Consider the following 20,251-nt stretch of genomic DNA (forward strand, 5'->3'; position numbering starts at 1 on the left):
GGTAGAGCCCAGCGTTTAAATGGGGTATCTTTAAACGCTCGCGTTTCCTTCGCCGTTATGATGCATTAGCCATCAGTAGTCAAATTGCCTCATATTTGCAATTTTATGGGTACATTTTATCAAACACACGGGAGCTGCATTCAAAGCATGAAGATAAAGTATTCCACTTGTGTTAGGCAAGCACTGTCTCAACGCGAGATATGGCCACAAAGCAGAAATCTCCCCTTTTTCCTGCCTCAGCTCCAGATCTCCATCTCCAATCTCTCATCTCCAAATACCGCTTCTACTCGCAGTCGTGACTGCTACGAGCCCCCTTTATGGCTGGTAGCATCCACACATCCACATCACCACTGTGTTTAGCTGGGTGTGGAATCACCCAATATTTCTTTACTGGTTTAAGGTATCTCACAGCAAAAACATTATCACTGCTCTCCCCACAGATAGAGCCGCTGCCTCGGTCACTGAGCATCCCTTTCCTGAGGCGGTATCCAGGCTTCCAGCTCCCTTCCTGAAGCAGGAACAGTTGTGGTGAGTGAATAACGGTGGTAACCAGGTGAAAAGGGGGGTTCTCCCTGTGCCAGCACCCATGAAAGTGGCTTTGCCAACCAGGACATGTCTTAGTGTTTGGGTTCAAACGGCGGCTGCCTGGGGTCAGAGCTTGGCTCTTTGCAAAGGCAGGGTTTGGGGTCACCCCACGGCCCCAACGGGCACCCCATGGAGCCAGGGCCACGCTTGGGTTGCGGGGGGCAGCTCGCACAAGCTGTTCCCAAAGGGAGCTGCTGCTGGCAGGGAATTCACGGAGCGGGAATTTGCTCCCTCTCGTGGGTTCTGGGAGCCGGTGCCTGAGCTCTCCAGCGGGGGTTGCACAAAGCCATGGGATTGCTGCGCACCTGGGAAACAGGAAGGGAAACCTCGCGTTTGACCCCCGGAGCTGGCGCCGGGGGTACGGGACAAGTCGAGACCCCTTCAGTGGTACCTCCAGCTTCCCACGGGCCAAAACTCAGTCTGCTTTGTGATGGGACTGGACTTTGGCTCCCGGGAGCTCCCAGCCCCTTCTCACAGAACTCTTCATTGCCTTTATTGTCTCTGGGTCTGCTCATCCCGCCTGGATTTGTTCCTTCCAGACAGCTCTAGTTCAACCGGCTCCAGGCTGAGTGTGGAACATGAACGTTACAGCGCTCACTCAGAGATGAACAATGGCACATTCCTTTTATTTCCTAGGCACGTCCAGCTCCATTTAACACATACAGAGTATTCCACAGCAGCAGTGCCGTTTTGTTTCATGTTCCCTTTAACAGGGATTTTAACACCCAAAAACCCCGCAGCCTGCAGGCAATGACCTGGGAAGGGAGAGCAACCCAAAGCACATCGGGTGCGGGCAGCGTGCGGGCGGTGTTTCACTATGGATGTGGGGGACGTGAAGAGGGCTCAACCTCGGCCGGGTATGGACAGAGAGACAGGTCCTGGACGGGCAGCCAGGTTCCGGACGGGCAGACAGGCCCCGGTACAGCGCCCATCGCCGCCTCGCCTGCTGCTCCGAGCAGGCAGCTCGCGGTTCCCCTCTAGCGGCGGCCGGGAGAACGCCGCATCCCCCCGGCCGCCCCGTGCAGCTCGGGCTGCGGGGTGCAGGCTCCGGCCGGGCCTCCCCGGTGCCCCGGGGGGCGGTGTCAGCGGGGACGGTCGCTGCCCGGGGCCGCTGCGGCCTGGCTGAGACCGACGTGAGAGGCTACAGCGCGGGGGACTACAACTCCCAGCGTGCACCGCGGGGACTACACTTCCCACAGTGCTCGGGGGCGGGGAAGTTTTCACATCATTATATTTATAATTATATTTATTATAATAATTATATTATTATTATTATTATTATTTTTATTATTATTATTATTATTATTATTATGCGTCTCCCGTCCCGGAGCCGTTAATAATCTTTAATCAATGCTAATAAACTCCCCCCGGCCACCGGGGTCCGTCCCCGCCCGGATCCGCCTCAGCCCTTACTTCCGGCGCAGCGCCTCACCGCCCCGCCGTTAAAACTACACCTCCAAGCATGCACCGCGCTATCGCGCTCTTCCGGTTCCGGTCGCCGCGGGAGCGCCCCCGTCCCCCCGGAGGGACCGGCGGGCCCAGGCGCAGGCAGCGGCGGCGGGGCCGGGAGCGCGGAGGTTCTGGGGCAGCTGCGGCAGCGGCTTCCGAGCTCTCCTTCTCCTCAGCGCGGCCCGGCCGGGCTCGCCGCCCCCCTCGGGCTTGGCGGGGTCACCTTCATGGGAGGGCGATAGCGCGGTGCCCGGCGGTGCCCGGGGCCTGGTGAGGAGTCGGCGGAGCGGGGGCCGGAGGCGGCGGCGGGTCCCGGGGCGATGTTCGTGCAGGAGGAGAAGATCTTCACGGGCAAGGTGCTGAGGCTCCATGTGTGCACCATGGAGGGCGCGGAGTGGCTGGAGGAGGTCCCCGAGGACACCACGGTGGAGAAGCTGAAGGAGCGGTGCCTCAAGCACGTAAGGAGCCGTGTCCCGGTGCGCTGGGAGGGAGCGGAGAGCCCGGGTCGGTGTGAGCCATGGATAGTGCCGGGCGGGGGCTGGAAATCACGGTCGGGGAGAGCGGGTAAATTCCCATTGTGAAGAGATTTCTCCAACGCCCTGTAAATGTCTTAAAGCGAGATAAGACAAAGAACTGGCTCAAGTTAAACGAGTGTTTGTGTTCTGTTTCCATGTTTACCGTGTCTGCCGCCCCCCCGGATTGTGTGGAGCTGTTCCACATAGGAAGAAAATGCCTGTTTCAAGAGTTTTGTGTATTGGGAAGAAGGATTTAGGGGAGGGAAATACTTTGTAACCTTTAGGTACAGAATTTGGCGTGTGCTTTGTGTAGTGTTAGAGACTGCCAGCTCCTGCATGCTCCTTGGGACCTGGTGGTTCTGCCCCTCAGGAGTCTGAAGTGGGTCCTCGTGATTTCCCTTCAGAACTTAATCTGGTTGGTTTCTTGTTTCTATGGAAGAACAGAGAAGGAAAGTGACCGTAAAGGAAAACTTCCCTTGTCTGAAAGAGCCTTAGCCCAGTCGTACCCTGTGTTGGCACAGTGGGATGTTTGGTGGGGAGATAATGGACTCTTGTAAAGCTCTCCCTGAGCTCTAAGCAGTAAGGTCTTAATGGACGTGTCCAATGGGTAAATTACCACTGTCTGGAAGAGAAAACAAGTAAAACTGCACAGGCAAAGCCTGCGGAAGTTGAGCTGGAAAATGCAGGCTCTTTGTACCCATATGCTCACAACTGGTGTGTTTGTGGGTCTTCAATGTGAAAACCTGTGGTTCCAAAACTATTGGACTGATTTTTTGAAGCTCTTCCGCGATGGTGTTTTACTTTAAATCAAAAGCAGGATTTACAACAACTGGGTGTAAGGTTGTGACCTGTCACCAGGGCTGTCCTAAAGTCTGTCATTCTGGAACCAGTGCAGCCTGATCTGGGAGCTTGAGAGCATTGCTGAGGGATATGTAACCTTAGAGTGGCAAAAGCAAGAGCCTCTGCTCCGCCTTTGGGAGTGCAGCTTACTGACCTGCATTTAATAGCGAGGTTTGTTTTGTCTATTAAAGTCTTGCAAAGACTTTGTTTCATAAACCACACTTGCAATAGGCGAACATACGTGTAATATTTAATTCCTTAACCCCCATTTGAAGGGTAAAAGGTTTTAGTTTCTGGCTGAGCACTCTGTGAAGGAAGGGTGCCAGGAGCCCTCTGCCTTCTGGCGAGAACCCCTGGCTACAACAGGTCACAGCACACACTGTTTTTCTTGTCTTTTAGTCTTTTAAGTGCTTTTTGATTTAGGGATGAGAAGAGCTACATCCTGAGGGAAAATGGGGGTGCCTTGCTGCAAGTTGTGGAGTTCAGCCCCCCCCCAGCCACTGTTACAGTCCTGGGATGAAGCTTGTGCTTCCCTCCTGTCCCTCTTCAGCACAGCTGAGTGATTAAGTGGTGCAAAACCTGCCAAAACAGGGTGGGGTAACAATTACATGCATGTGTGCACTGCTGAAAGGCCTTTAATTATGAGGAAGCTTAATTGAATAGCTGCTTGCATTGCAGTGCGAGTCAGGGCAGAAGGCAATTGATAACTTGGCATGATGTTTGATTTCATTCTCTCTGCTACTTTGTGCTAATGGTGTGGATTTGCATAACCATTATGGATAATATATAGTTTTATGGAGGGGGGAAATAGAAATGGAAAAATCATCTCTCCTGATCATGGGAATATTGCAATGAATCTTGATAGCACCTCGAGATAATTTATGCAGCCATCTCTTGTGAGATGCTGGTTATTATGTTCCCTAAAGTCTTTGAAATCATTCTTTTGGGAAGCAAAGGAAGTTGGTATTTGGAACAGTTTTGAACCATTTAGTGCTGATTATGGTTAAACTCCTGCCTTTAGTAAAGCTGTCTTTATAGTCTACGAACCTGATAATACGTTGTTTCCATTCCTAGGGATTTTTTAACTCGTGTTCCACCATCAAAGTGTTCTCTTGGAACAGTTGCTACAGCACAAGGTCCCACTGCCTCAGCAGGAGCAGACCCTGAGCTCTCCTGTGGCTTCCCTAAGGAGCAACTGTTCATTTCAGAACCAGACTTCAGAAGGGTCAGCTTAACACAAACTCACTCTTAAATACTTTGTATGTCCAAGTGTATCCTGGGTCTGATACTCTAACCACAAGAGACACTTTCTTCTTGCTGAGGCTCACAGCGTTTCTGAAATCCTGGTGTAAAATTGAAGTCATGCACTTGGGGGACACAAACATGGGCTGTATATGCGTGTAAGCTCCACCTGTAACTTTCCAGGCACTGTGGGACAAGCTTTTAGTGCTCTGTGCTTCTGTTCCCCTTAAGCAGTCTCAGCGATACTCACCTGGCTTTTAAGGTATGATAAGGAGTATCTGTGGAATAGAGATGCAAGGTGCTGGTTTTCAGAGTACAAAGTTAAGGTAGGTTCATGCCCCTGGGCATGGTTTGGGTACTATGTGAGGGATTCAAATGGTTTAAGCCACCCAAGGTTAGCAGCAGGGAGTGTCACTGCTATTTACAAATGTTTCTGTTAATAAAAGCAAACAAAGTAAAAGCTTTTTCTTATTTTCAAACCAACCAAACAGCCCTGTGGTTTATCAGCATTCCAGGCTTCACAAATAGCATTTGGCATCAGCAGGGTTTACAAGTTCAGCAGTGGCTCAGGCACCTGTGAACAAAGGTTGCTCTCACCTGCCTGGCAAAGCAGCCTGAACTCCAGTGTTAAAAAGGGATGCAAATATTTATGCTGGAAGCAAAAGGATGAAACAGCAGATCCTCTCCTTGCAATCCTTTTGTACAAAAAGATGAGAGAGAGCTCATCATCCCCACGCACTGTGCCTCTGATTGTGGGGAGCAGTGCTCCTTAGCCCTGCCATGCCCTGAGGCATCAGAGTGCACTCTGTGATTTCCCTTGCTTCCTCTGTGCTCTGCAGGAATTCCTCTCTTCCTCCCTGCTCTTCCTGGGGATTACCAGTGCTATTCTGTCTCTGGGCAGGAAGGAGGCTTTAGGTGCACTTTAAAATACTGCATTTAATACAAAAATCCTGTGTTTTGGCAGAATGGTTCTCATGAAGCAAGATTCCACGGTGAGATGTGATGCTTGGTGCTCATAGTTCCTAGTGCTCTGTTAAGAGCTAGTAGAGGCATTGCCGAAGACGGCCTTTCTATTTCCAGGGCATGTTAAAATGTTAAGATAAATATTTCACTAAGCAGTCTCTTTGATATATGTACTCTCCATCTTTGCCTTCTTCAGTAAAGTGGTTAGAGGATCTGGGAGTTAGAATGACTGTCCACAGGACTTCTCTTTTAAAACAGCAACTTTCATTGTATCACATGCATTTTCACCTTAGTATTATGGTTGCACACACACCCCCACCCTTCCCCTTTATCTGTGCCAGGGAAAAAATGGATAATAGTTCCTGTGCTGCCCCAAACATACACCTCCCAGCTCCCATTTTCAATTTCTTCCTTTTGGGGTAGAACTCTCAGGATCTGTGGCTAATGTACTGTGCTTGTTCAGAGAGGAGATGTTCCACTGATGTACTCTTATGCATTTTGGGTAACTTATCAGATCAATTACAGGAGGTGCTCCCAGCTGCTTCTAGGCTTTAATGTGTTCTTTGGCTCTGGTTCAGCAGTTAATATGCTGAAGGATTAGTAAGAAGCTACTGTTATACAGAGCGGGGCTCAGACATTCTCACCTCAGTCTTACTGAGGCATCAGAGCTGTATAGAAGCTCATATGAGGAACTGAAGGTCAGTGTTGAAAACAAGTGCATCATGTTTGAAAAGAGCAGGTAGCTGAGCCTTCTGTCAGCTGCAGTCACAACAGGAAAGGTGGTGACAAGCTAAAAGGATTCCTTTGAAGGAGGCTGGTGATTCGTCTTATGATGGACAGGACTACATCAAAGTGAAGCAGTGATTTCAGTGGGATTTCTGGAAATGGCTCTTACCCAAAGGGTGAGCACATTCTCCTGCAGACTTGGTAAAAGCATCTTGAAAGAAGCATCATTAAAAGCTGTTTCTGTGGGCAGAGCAGGTGAGGTCAGTGTTAAGTGTCCTGTTGTGGTAAGAGCAGCAGCGTCAGTTCCATGGCTTTGGTAGGTCGTTATTTTTAATTTAGCCTTTCTGGAATCGCAACCACTGTGCTCTCTTTTTCTGCTCAAACAAATTAGAAGTCTCCAGATGCACTGATAGGATGTTCTAGAGGTCTGTCTCTGGAAGTCGCTGTGGTGTGAAGTCAGTTCAAGGCCTCTGTGTGTGCATGTGCTCTTTTGTCAGGATTTGAACTGGATTTCCTACTGAATTAATTGACGTACAGTGTATCATTGTAATAAGGAACTGAGCACAATGTTAGTATATGGAAAACAAGTTACTGTATGCTGATGATTTATGGTTGGGAAGAAAAGTTGTGAATACAACTTTGGTTCAGTGCTTTGAGCAGGAGCCCAGGTGAGAGGGCTCCAGCAGCCAAATCTGTTGCTTGCACTTTGAAAGGAGGTGCAGAAACTGCTGTTTCCTTCCCAGTTTAAGGTCAAGTGTACCAAAATCACTGCTGGCAGTTGCTTGTTTCGTCTGACAGTGCGTGTAAATAATAATTATTAGGCGAAGCAGGGTCTCTCCTCTGTTTTGACACTGGTTACAAATGAGAAACATGCTGTGTTATTACAGCTCTTCTGTAGAAACACTGGATGCTCTTGTAGGTTTGTGTTCTTAGTTCATGGTACTAATTGCTACCCCAAGACTTTTCACTAAGAGTTACCTTAGTGATCTGTTGCAGAACTAACACAGCTGTGGGTCCTGGAGCATCCGTGCTTTGCTCCAAATCTCTGCAGGCCTGAATATAGGACCAAGGACTCAGAATTGTGTGATGGAGACATAATGGGAAAGTATGAATCCACTCACATAGGCTGGCGCCCCTGAAGAGCTCACTTGTGGTGATTGAGCTGTAATGTTAATGCTTTGAAACTGTCTAAAGAAGTTTTTTAGACTGTCATTATCAGTTGGAACTTAAATCATAGAATCACAGAACATGTCAAGTTGGAAGGGACCCTTGAGGATCAAGTCCAGCTCCCTGAAGTAGCTATTAATTTAACAGCATTGAGGAAGGGAAGTTAAAATGCTTCCTTTTGTTGATTATTCTTCCCAGCCAGGAGCCTGGATATGCAGGTGGAAACCTCAGTTTCTTTAGGAAAACATTCTGTGCACTGGCCTCTAGCTTAAGCTATTAAGAAGCTAGTAAATGATGGCACAGCTTGTATGTGGAGAATCTGAAGTGCAAGATGCAGTGATTCATGCAGGAGGCTTATTTCTGTGCTCTGATCTTTAATATTTATTATCTTCTGCAGTGTGTACCTGGGAGCTTGGAGGATCCAAAAACCGTGACGCATCATAAGTTGATCCATGCTACTTCTGAGAAGGTGCTGACAGACACAAAAACAGTGTTGGAGGAAAACGTTCAAGATGGAGGTGAGGCTGTCTGGTTTTTAATGCTATCAGCCTGGAAACATGAGACTGTGTTTAAATGTTTGGCGAGTTCCAGATGGTAACTTTCTAATATCTACTCTGCTTTGACATAGGGAGCTAGTAAGATGGCAAAAAAGGAAGAGGGGGGAAAAAAGTCTTTTTTCCCCAGAGAAAGCACCTCGAGCAGTTTGCTTTTCTTCACTCTTTCGAGAGTTGAAAAGGAATTAAGTGTGTTCATGAAGTTGTAAAATTAAACAGGTGATTTTTATCTCCTTCTAAAGGAATTTTTCTAAATCTCCAGGGCAGCATTTATCCTTCAGAATGATTCAAAAATCATTCAATTATGTCAGAGTACTCCAAGCCAGACAATCCAGTGCTTTTGGGAGGGGGGTTTTCTTTAAGTCTCCCAGTCAAGTAGAAGGATGGTTGCTGTATCTGAGTGTCTACAATTCAGGCTTCATTCTGTCCTCTGCAATCACAGGTCAGAATCCTTCATGCTATAGTATCACTGACTGCAGTAGAGTATGCGAGGTGTGTATATGCTCCTGAGCTTTAAAGGTGTAAAGGATTAATGTGAAACAAAAGATCTAAAGGTGACAGCCAGAGTCAGTTTTTTACTAGACAGCTCAAGCTAATGGCCCCTTCTGGAGATAAAGGGCAGTGGTGCAGAGAGAAGCAGGACTGCTGTAGACTGAAATACTGTCTGAGCCAGAAACTCAGCAGGAATAGAGTTCCTGGGTTTTTGCCTGAGTTCATTCAGGCTGCAGAACATGTGCCATGACCACGAGCGTTTTGGTGTCTGTTCCCAGGCAGTGTCACCTATCACCTTTAGAGCTGAGAAATGTCATGTTAGGAAGAGGTAACAGGCACCATTTTTGCTGATTCGTGGTGTATTATTTCTAGGCGAGGTGCTGGCTCTTGGAGTTTTGAATTGCATTTGCAGCAGCTATGCAGTGTTAACTGTGTAGTCACAGTGAGCTGGCATGCCTCCCCACTCCTCCCTCTGCAGCATGTGCCTTGCTTGTCACAGAGACAAGATTGCAGCCAACAGCTGACTGCACAGGGCAGCCAAGAGTCAGCATGTGGTCCCTTTCACATTCTGATCAGCTGGGCAAATGAGGGTTAACAGCCTGCACCAGCTGTTGCTCTTGGCTGTTACATGCTGAGCCAGATCAAGGAAACTTGTTGTGCAAAGAGTGCTTTGTTTGCTTTGTACCTGCTTAATGCAGTGGACTCAAAACTGTGTGGCAGGCGTATCTGGGTGAAGGACTGCAGATGCTGCACAGGCCTGTTTTGGGCTCTGCAGTCTGTCTGCATGTTTCCACCCTCAGAATGTAGGTGGTGGTAACTGAGATGCTAGAAACTTGGAAAGCATCTAGTATTTCTAGAAACCAAGTTTCTGGATCTCTAGAAAAAGGGCACCTTGTAAGGATGTATTAGTAAGTGCTAGTCTTAAAAGCACAAAGCAAGCCCTTGCCTGGTGATGTGGCATATCTGATAACTGAAGACTTGTTTGTCCTCAAGACCTGCTCTGGTGGCCTCCCAGGGATACATCCTACTGTAGACCATGAATCTCTCTACTGCCATTCACATGCAAAAGTGAGCTTCAGCCTGGTACTGGAAGTTCTTGTTGAAGACTGGTGCTTTCCTTGCTGTAGTTGGATGGTCCCAGCGTAGACCCAAACCCATCTGTGACCTGTCTCTATTGCTTCCTTCTTAGTGGAAGCACTGAAAGAATTGATGCTTTCTAATTATTATGAGCCAGTTGCTGTCCTGTTGACTTAGAAGACAACTGGAGCCTCTAATACCCTTTGTGTGAAGAGAAGAAACCAGTAACAGCCAAAGTGTAATTAATAATGGACCATGTTTTGAATTGACTGTGCACTCAGGAGCTGTGGACACTGGAGTGTGTAAAGCCGTAGAGGCTTTGAAGTACGAAGAAAGGTCTGATGCTACAAGGGAATGAATACAAAATTAATCTCTAGGAAAATGGAATTTGTGAAGTATCTCACAAGAGCTGTTTTCATATAACTTTCTGATGTTATTTTGGTGTCATTCTCTTTCTAGATGTCTTGCTGTTGATAAAGAAGCGTGCGCCACCACCACTCCCCAAAATGGCAGATGTGTCAGCAGAGGAGAAAGTGAGTTTGAAAGACTTCTCAACTTGTTTAACTGCCTTATTAATGCAATGTGGAGGGATTACAGTGGTGTACTTTTTAACTTTGATTGTGAGAACATTTGCCTTAGAATGAGACATGTAGATACACTCCGTGGAAGCGGTATAGATTTGCTCTTTGAACAAATATCTAATAACTGTGTAAGTATAGTTCAGCAAGTGTCTTTCTTTGTCTCTGAAAACCCAATAGAAGTACATTGACTTGCTGTCAGGCTGTCTCCTATCTTTAGCTATATGTGGCTTGTCACCCTCTGACCTGGTCTCTAGAGCTGGAGTGTTACGCCCTTACTATTGTTTTTATTGAAACTTTATTGGAATGTGATTGTTAATGAGGGTCAGTGGTGCCTAGGATGCTGCTTATGCACCAGTGCTACTGCATTTGATGTTACTGCATAAACACCTTGAGCAATGCTTGTGCTTGATGTTGTGTATTCCTAAGTCTCTTTACTTTGTCCTTGCACAGCTTTGTTTCTTCTTGCTTCCTGTAGGTATTGGTGTATGTCTCTGTAGCCCTTCCTGTAGGTATTGGTGTATGTCTCTCTCTTCAGTATGGTCTTGCTGAGCTGAATGTCACTGTAAGAGCCTCAGTTATAAGACTGGAAATATTTATAGTTTGTACCCTGCTATGTTTTATCCTGGACTATGAGCATGTACTGAAAATCCAAGGCACCCTATTAGCACTGCATGATACCTGCAAGCAGCAAAGCACTTCCACTGTGAAACAGTTGTTAGTCTGTGCACAGCATTAGTCTATCTCTGGGTTTGAAGAGAGCATGCTATGAGCAGACCACATGGAGCAGAATATGGTCCTGGGCACTGAGGCCTCTGAGTTCTGTTTGATACATCACTTTCCCTCTATGCTGGAATTTCTGTGTGTGATTAGGTAACAGAAATAGGTGTAAGGACTGAAAGTGGGGCAACCCAACAGGTCCAGTTTTGCTCTATAATTGCAAAATGGTACTGGTGCTGTTAATCCATTGTATTGCTAGACTGCTGTTTCTCTTAGTTGTGAGTTACAGAGCACTGCTTGATGCCTTGGTGAAGAATATGAAACTGCTCTCCTCTGTGCTGTGTTCTCTCTTCTGTGGATAATGGGTTATGAAACCTGATCATGTTTCCTGTCCTTCAGAGAAAACAAGAGCAAAAAGCTCCTGATAAAGATGCTATTCTCAAAGCGACTGCAAATCTGCCCTCTCGCAATGTAGATCGCACTGTGGCCCATCACAACATGAGGGATGTAAGTATTAGACTTGGCCTTAACTCACACACTAACATCCCAATAGCCTTTATCTTCTGTAACCTTCTGTTTTGCACATAAATGTGATTCTCTTTTCTCTATAAGAGAAATACAGATGTATGTAATGTATATTAAAGTAGATAGCTTAAGATTTGGATACAGGTCATACTATGTGGTGATAATAAATAGCTCTGTCTTCAGCAGTGTGGGGACCACTTCTACTCTCCTGCACTAGTAGGATATGAAGCAGAGAATCTGCCCACATATTGCAGGCTGTCAGTGTGCCCTAGTAACCTAAAGGGGACTGTTGTCATTTAAGCTGTTTAGTGGCCAAATGACCTGCTGAGCACAGCTTATTTAAAAACAAGTGTCCAGCTGAAAGGAATTTGTGATGCTTCAGTTTAGAAAATAGCTTTGATCTGTGTTGTTCAAATTTAGATTACTGGAAAGCAAAGAGTAGACCAGGAAAGCTCGTTGGTTCAGAGAAGCAAGTACTGCTGCTACAGAGGTACTGTGACTGTCTCTTATAACACATCTGCAGTGTGTTAAAGTGTTTCCGTGAAGCAGTGAGTTTTCTGGACCACCACACATCCTGTGGTGGAACTGGGTGGCTGTGGTAGAAATAAAGAACTTTCTGCCCATCCTATTTATATGTAGCACTTCACAGGAAAGGCCAGTGCCTCTTGAGAGACTCAATAATGCAAAGGAAGCCCTAATAAAGCAGTTATCTGTACAAGGGCCAGACCACTGCTGAGATACTAACAGGTATATTAAGATTCAGTGATGGCTGGTGACTTGTCTGAGTGTTCTGACAGTTTCCTTTCTTGCAGTTCCAGACGGAGCTCCGGAAGATCTTGGTGTCTCTCATAGAAGTTGCACAGAAACTGCTAGCACTGAACCCAGATGCAGTTGAACTATTTAAGAAGGCAAATGGTATGAACCTATCTTTATAGTTGCTAGTTTAGTCTTGGGAACTTGTTTGCTTCCATAGCAGAGGAGCAGGCTGAGTGAAGTCCAGACCTTGATGTAATAGCAAAGCTACTGCAAACTTTGCAGCCAAGATTTTCACCTTGTGGCTACAGTTTGTATAAAACTGAGTTTCTGAGGTCCCTTTGGGATGTATGAGAAGTTCCAGTTAAAATCTTTAGTAGTGGAAAAAATTGGAAAACTTCAAGTTATGCTTTAGGGACGGTAAAGAATAGTTGAAAATGCATGAGGAGATAGTAAAAGGAGGAGAAGGTGTAGCTGTTGGTTCAGTCTGTGGGAAATGCTTGCCCTTGAGATCTGCTGTGACCAGATCCAATTTACTTTCCAGATAAATGCTAGATAGATATTCAGTGGATCTCATACGTATTTACTTATGTGGAAATACCACAGTCACGTGAGTTGTCTTTTATATGAGATCTTGAATATATCTGGACAAAGTCTTTGTCCTGGAAGATTATCTGAGCCAAACCAAGCTGAGTGCAGCATATTAAATGATGAAATAGCAAATTCAGGGCAGAAACAAAGGAAAGGATGGAAGAGAAGAATGGAGTCTGAACTTAACGCATGCCATTCCATTGAGGAAGGGGTTTATTTCAGCTTGAAGTCAATCTGAACATTGTTTTGTTTGTGTATGTGTAGCCATGCTGGATGAGGATGAGGAAGACAGAGTGGATGAGATAGCTCTGCGACAGCTTACAGAAATGGGGTTTCCAGAAAGCAGAGCTGTCAAAGCCCTTCGATTAAATCAGTAAGTGTACTCAGCACGCTGCCTGTGAACTACTTGATAAGGTTAAAACAACAAAATGAATCTTTTCTCTAAAGCCTCCTTATGTGGGTCACCTAAAACTAGGTTGGAGAAAGCATTAACTCAAAGAAGAGCGCTGCCTCAGGCAGCAGGTGTGGATGGCAGAGGGAAGGGAAGCAGTGCTGTGCTTGCTCTGGGAAGAGCTGCTGGTCTGTGGTTCATGGCACTGTTTCCAAGTATTGAACTCACATTTTATTCCACTTTAGAATTCAGATTTTGCAGAGGAAAAAAGCAAACCCATTCCATCTGCACTTGTCTTTCAGCTGAAGAAGAATACTTTGTGCTGATCTTTTAAAAACCTGTGAAGTTCAGATAGCAACTGTAGGAAAATAGCAGGTACTGTAGTTCTTATCCCCGAAGAAGGATCAGCTGTACTGAGTCACTCCTATGGTGGGTTTGTTCGGCCATTCTCAGAAACTTGGAATGATAGAGAATCCACAACATATTCCAGTCACTCTTATCCACTCCCTTGTGACTCAGAAAGACTTTCTCCCCCAGTGTTCTCCATCATTCATGTTGGAACTGAAAAGTCAAATATGCAACGGCTTTCTTTTCTATGAGCATGTAATAATTCCCACGTGTCAAATGAAATTACATGTTCAGTTGCCCTCTGTTTCTGTTTCAGTTGACCTTTGTTTCTTCCTCTGTGTTCACTGAGAAGAGATGTGTTGGGGCTCTCAAGATCCCTTAGCTTGAGCACTTGCACTGCATAGCAAGTGACTGTGTTCTGATCACAATGTTCTGTTCCCTTGGGCTGGCCCCTCCTATGAGGGGTAACAGATTTCTGCTTAAGTCAGAGTGGAAGAACAACGAAGTAGTACATGTCTAAGTGCAATTGCCTGTGTTGAATCTTGCTCAAGGCATACTGTGTACATGTAACATTTTTCACCCTGCTTATTTCTTGGTTTGCTATAATGGCATTCCTTGATGACTGGATAGATGTCTGAGAGAGATCTTTTTAAGCAACAAAGCAGCTTGCATCTGAGATGTGGTCCCATGTGAATTTGGAACATGCTTTGCTTGCAGCTTTGTCAACAGTTGCACATAGTGTTTTCTCTGTTGTGAAATAAAGCAGCTGATGTGTAGAATAAGGTGACTCCCTCAGAAATGCCTCTTAAAATCTAGGTTGCAGCTGTCCAAGTTGGATTTCATCCCTGTGTCTTCCTGGCTTCAGAGAAGATTGTGGTGCCCTGAAAGCACAGAGAATTAAGGTGCTCTGAGATTTGCTCCAAAACTTTCTTATTTGTGACTTTTCAGATACTAGTTAACCTGCAAGTCAGTATACCATGGGTGTAAATGCAAAGGCAAATGTCTGTGGAATGCTACTGTACATCTGGTGTGTTTCTCACCCCTGTGTTTTGATTTGCTTTTCAGTATGTCAGTGACACAGGCCATGGAGTGGTTGATAGAACATGCAGATGACCCTACGGTGGATGCTCCGCTTCCAGGTCAGACTCCATCAGAAGCCACAGATGAAGCTGGTGCATCTTCTGCTGAAGCAACTGCAGGTCCTAGTTCAGAAGCAAGTGAGGAAGAGGCCAAGGATGAGCTGACGGAGATATTCAAGAAGATCCGGAGGAAAAGAGAGTTCCGTCCAGACCCACGAGTAAGTGTTGTTTATCTTGCTATGGAGCTGTTGGGATTGGAAGGGCCTGTGTGGGCACCATGGGATCCAAATTGTCATTTAGTTAATAAATGAAACGGGACATCTGGCTGGATGTATATTATGCTGGCTTAACAGTATTTTAGTGGAAGTCTTCAGGGACAGTTTAAATTCAGGCTGCTGAAAGGGATATTACCTAATTAATGCACTGCTGTCTCAGATAGCAGTGTCTAAACTACTGACACTGTTACTTCTGCACCTGAAAACTATCTGATGGGGCTAAAATGAGCTGCTGAACTGGCATTGCTTTTTATGACTGCTGTCTAGGAAGGAGGAGGGGTTGCAGGATGGCAATAGGTCCTTTTGCTGTAGAAAAGGATGGAAAAGCATCATTGTATTTTAAGGAGGCAATGAAAAGTCTTATCATCATATTTAAGTCTGCTGAAGACTTAAAGAAGTTAGCCTTTTTATCAGTATCAGCTGAAGAGAAAATGTGTTGTCATCGCACTGTAAACTCACCAGGAGGTGCTCTTTAGAATCTAGAACTTGGTGTTTACAGCTATTTCTTGTGATTTCAGTTAAAAGTGACAAATGTATTCGACCTGGGTACAATTTCTAACTGCTTAAACATTCTTCTAACAATATCTAGGTATGCTTGTCTAAGCACATAACACTGACTAGCAATATAGTAAATCTGGGAGGTGAAATTAAATCGAGTGAATAGAACTACAAGTGCATGTGAAGTTTGGTCTACCAGTGAGACGTGAACAAAAGCTTTGTGACAGGAGAAGTCTTAAAATAAGATGTTTCTGTCCTGCTCCTCTCCTTTCTGCCCCAGATACACCTGCTCTTTGCCTTGCATTCAGCTTTCAGTGTTGAGGATAGGAACTACCTTCACTCTTGAGATTTGTTCTTCTTCCATAATAAGGACACTTTTGATATAGGATATTTGAGAACCTTGTAGATAAGATTTCTTAGTGGTCTACAGATGGAAGCAGTGGGGTTTTTACCCCACAAATGCCCCTCACAAATAAAGATGTGAATGTTCTCATTTCTCTTCTAAATGTTACGGGTATTAAGCTGTGCAAATCTGATCTAGGCTGTCATTGCCCTGATGGAGATGGGATTTGATGAAAAAGAAGTGGTAGATGCACTCAGAGTAAACAACAACCAGCAGAACGCAGCCGTGAGTACACTGTCACTTCTGTTCTTTAGTGCTGTAATAGTCTGTTCAACTGATTCTTTTCATCATGGAATTGGTTGATGTTTTGATCTGTCATAAAGCCCAACTGATACTGGAGATTAAATGAGCACTACATATTCTGTGCCTCTTTCAAATTAGATACACAAGTGGAATACAAAGGTTTTAGACTTCTTAGAGGAACTCAGCATGTGTGAGGTTGAGGCTGATCTGGCTGGGATAGCATATGTGGATTTTCAAAGAGCTTTTGAGAAACTCCCTCAGTGGAGTCTGCCAAAGAGATTATGCTATCATGAGAAAGGAAAAGGTATTCCAAATAATTAACAACTGATTAAAGAACAGGAATAAATGATCAAACAAGAGAATCAAGCCATGTAATGTGTAAATTACCATTCTGCAGCAATGCATTCCACAGTTTATGGAGTCAAAAACTATAAAGGCTTTCAAAGATTGGTTAGTCCCCTGCAAGTGGATATGTTAAGGAAAGCTATGTGGGCACAGCTGACAGCAAAGGAGTCTCCTCTTAAGCATCGAGTGCTGGCCACTGTTAGAGGATATTGGCCTGGATGATACTTGAGGCTGCTGAGGTGTAGCCATGCTGATGGGGTTCCTTTGAGGCAGTGTGTGTGTAGGATAACACACATCATTCCTGAGATCTGAGGCATCCAAAGTTGGTATTAACTTTATTACCACACCAGGCACTGCTGTTCCTGTTGAAATAAAAGCTTATTTCTATGGGAGAAACACACAAATGAGTAGTAATCTAGTGTGAAAATGGATGTACAGCTCTGTCTTTACTGTGAGAGAGAAAAATAGGTAACATGCCACGTTGTCAAAACAGACACTTTCATTCTGATGTACCCAGTCATGAAGCCTGTTGTGCCTGCTGATTTCTTTCAGTGTGAATGGCTGCTGGGAGACAGAAAGCCTTCTCCAGAGGACTTAGATAAGGGCATTGACACCAACAGCCCTCTCTTCCAAGCCATCTTAGAAAACCCAGTGGTACAGTTAGGGCTGACCAACCCTAAAACTCTACTAGGTAAGTCCGGTGTGGGTTCATGATGTATAAACACTGTCTCTGTAGTTGCCAGCAGAGTAGAGGCTGGATGATGACAGCTCACTTTATGGGATAGGTGCAGCTCTGTACCCTTTTTCTTACTTTCAGCAGCTGTATTGTTTGTTTGCTTCATATTGCAACTCAGCTAAACCCAGAACAGGACTTGGGGCTGTCCCAGAAATGCTACTCGTGCCCCAGGCTACTGGATTACACTTGCTGAACTCAGAACTTTAATAGCTGCTGGCTGCAATGCTTTTGTGCATTTAGGAGACCTTTTGTGTGCTCCCTTTGGCCAAAAGGGGAAAAATCTGGAATGCCTGACTAGAACTCTGATTATTTAGCATTAAAAACAAGGCTGTCTTCTGCTGTACACCTTACTGCTTGCTGAGGCCTGATCACTGAGAGGGAAGATAACTTGTGGAAGAGTAACCAAACAAGTTGAGCTAAGGCCTTGCCTGTCAAAGTTGGGATGTGTGACAATACACTTCCCCTCGCTTGGGTTTTGGCTCCTTGGTAAAGCCTGTGTGCTGGTGGTTAGACTGTGAGCACAGCAAGTACCCAACTGATGAGCCTGGCAGTAAAACATCAGTCTCTGATGAATTGGTCTCTCCGATGCTGGAGGGCAACACAGAAGAATGACACTGGCTCTGTGATGTGTATAAAAAGTTTTGCATTTAGTCTTTTTTGGCTTCAAAATGTATTTGAAGCAGTGCTTTTAAAGAAAGCAGCACTTTCCAGAGAGCTTTTAAAAATACTACTTTAAATGTAATTAGGAGAGTTTGCAAGCCTTTAAATAATTCAAGAGCAGAACCTTCCCACTCTGCTTTCCGAACAAATGGTCTCTTCATCTCCAGCGAGGGTTCCACACTGCAGCTCAGAATATAAATAGAAAATGAAATGCCATTATATGTGCTTGTGAAGCTTGGGTGAACATCAGAGAAAATATATTCCTAATGATACATCTGCAAATTGCTTATGTCACAGATTTTAATAATGAATTTAATGAGATACTTGCAGAATGTTGATAAATCTTGAGTTTTAAGCTTTTGACTCTGTGTGAAGAATATAGTTGAAGTGGTGAAAGGTGAGATCTGCACTCTTCGGTAGGCATGCTGCATGACCTTGAGCAGGGTATTAATGATGAGCCTTTCAGAGGTGCTGGGTACTTATAGCTCCCACTAATGTCAGTTGGAGCTTTGTACACTAACACCCCTAGGGAATATTAAGAAACTGACCTTGGTGCCAGTGTGCCAGACTCTCACAACACTGACATTTTGGTGCCTTCTGAATAGGTCAGATGTGCAACTGCTGTTTTGTCCTGTTCCGTAGGGACTGCTCCAAATGTCCACTAGTCCAGCTCAGTGTCTGTCCCAAAGCTGATAAATTATTGCCTGGACCATTCTTCTGCCAGATTTGCAGCTTAACTCTTGCAGTAGCTGCCTGGGTCCTTGAACATGAGTAGGAGAGGGGAAAACTGGCACATTTAAAGAAGCAAAAGAAAACAACAAAGCCTATTGTATAGACAGCTGTGTAAAGAGAGCAAAAACTGCTCTTAAATACTTGGATGGCTGTCAGTGTTCAGAAATGGAGGCAATTGTTGTGCACAACCTTTCCCTCTCTGCCTGTGTGTAGGCAGGTGGAACTGGCTGCCTCCCTGACATCCTTTGCTTTGCAGACACCAGGAAGGAGAAAGCATGAGCTCCTCAGAGGGAAGATGCTGCTTCCCTTCTGGATCCTGGGGCCTCTAAAAAGATAGAGCTTGAGATGTGGGGGCTTAAGGCACTATACTTCTGTCTCTGCTGTGTGCAGTGAATTTAGTGCTGGGGAATGGGGGAAGCAGGGTGCAATGCACAATGTGTGTTCCCCCCATTTTGGGGTGATGTTTGCCCCTGCCTTTGGGTTCTAGCTATTTCTAACTGTCCTCTTGTTGGAGCATCCCAACCATTGAAGCCTTTGCTGAGTAAGGGTCTAATTGAGTGTTGCAATTTCCATCTCTTGGCAGCCTTCGAGGATATGCTTGAAAACCCCTTGAACAGCACTCAGTGGATGAATGATCCGGAAACTGGGCCTGTTATGCTACAGATCTCTCGAATCTTCCAGACGCTGAATCGCACGTAGAGGGGGATGCCAGTCCACTGTGCCACTTCCTACTGCCCCTCACCTCACCTTCACCCCAGCAGGAGGGTGCATGGAGTGCTTGGGAGGAGGTGGATGGAAGGGGAGAGGGGTTGATCCTGCCTGAACAGGGGGTCTCACACGAGAGCTTATGTAGTTATGGCCAACTGAAGTTAATTGCCTTGTGGATTTAGTGTTAGTGGAAGAGGTTTGAAGACTTGCTTTCAGGTATTAGATTTAAAATGAAATATATCCAAAAATAGGAAAAGGTTTTGTGAAAATAACCAAGAATCTGACTGTTGGAACAAAATCCAATCATTCTTGTTAAAAAGGCCTGTGACAGTAGTTTTCTAGCCAGTTTTGCTAGCATCTGGCTAGTGTTTACAAAAGGTCACTGACCACTAGCATAGGATATTAAAATCATCTCCAGACAGTATTAATTTATGGCTCTATCCAAGTCTAAAAAGCTTTTTTAAATTGATTCTTAGGAAATGTTTTTTAAAAGTTCAACTCTCTTGGGAGAGGAAGCCCATTTCTACCCAGACCTGTTAATCATGCATTTTAATTTAAGTGAGAATAACTCAGAGATGGAATTGTTTTAATAAATAGCATTACTTTTTCCTATTTATTTTCTGCGTTAGTGTTGTTGCAGTACTTGTAGGGGATTCTCTGTCAGCTCTGTTACAGATGTAGTATCTCTGTCACAGCAGAATTTGCTACATCAAGGCTTGGAATCTCAAGTAGGCTGCTGTTCATAGGTTCATACTCTGCCATATCCTAGTGCAAGGAGGGATATATTCACATAGTGGGGTGTTTTCCATTTTTATGTGCACAGCTTGGGAAAGGGAGACTTGTGTTTTTTGGACTTTGTTTCAAACTGTTTACAAAGATTTGCATGGGTTTTTCATTGGTGAGCTCTAAGGCAGCAGAACAGTTTAGGTTTTTACCTTGTTTAACGTGTCTAAAAGCAAGCTTGAAATGACCATCTTTGAGATGCAAGTGGCTTTTCTTGACACTTGTTTTTACCTTGGAAATACCAAGAATGTGAGGCTGGGGCTTTCCCCTTTG

At 45.1% G+C, this 20,251-nt stretch overlaps 1 protein-coding gene across 2 annotated transcripts; it reads left to right on the plus strand.

Annotated features, from left to right (window-relative positions):
* Positions 1–2,208: 2,208 nt before the first annotated feature.
* On the plus strand, positions 2,209–19,811 carry UBAC1 (UBA domain containing 1). 2 transcript variants are annotated; one of them, XM_061352467.1, is made up of 10 exons: positions 2,209–2,492; positions 7,885–8,005; positions 10,070–10,143; positions 11,308–11,415; positions 12,231–12,348; positions 13,042–13,150; positions 14,582–14,813; positions 15,910–15,996; positions 16,912–17,050; positions 19,071–19,811. In XM_061352467.1, exons 1-10 carry the CDS (start codon positions 2,355–2,357, stop codon positions 19,184–19,186), a joined length of 1,242 nt encoding a protein of 413 aa, XP_061208451.1. In that variant the 5' UTR covers positions 2,209–2,354; the 3' UTR covers positions 19,187–19,811. The 2 variants fall into 2 exon arrangements, with proteins under 2 accessions (XP_061208451.1, XP_061208452.1); XM_061352468.1 differs by having other exon boundaries at positions 2,211–2,492; positions 12,246–12,348.
* The last annotated feature ends 440 nt before the right edge of the window (positions 19,812–20,251 follow it).

This window comes from Neopsephotus bourkii, unplaced genomic scaffold, assembly GCF_033783945.1.
Source record: "Neopsephotus bourkii isolate Nb327-2 ecotype Australia unplaced genomic scaffold, CSIRO-AGI_Nbou_v1 NB_659, whole genome shotgun sequence".
Lineage (NCBI taxonomy): Eukaryota > Metazoa > Chordata > Aves > Psittaciformes > Psittacidae > Neopsephotus > Neopsephotus bourkii.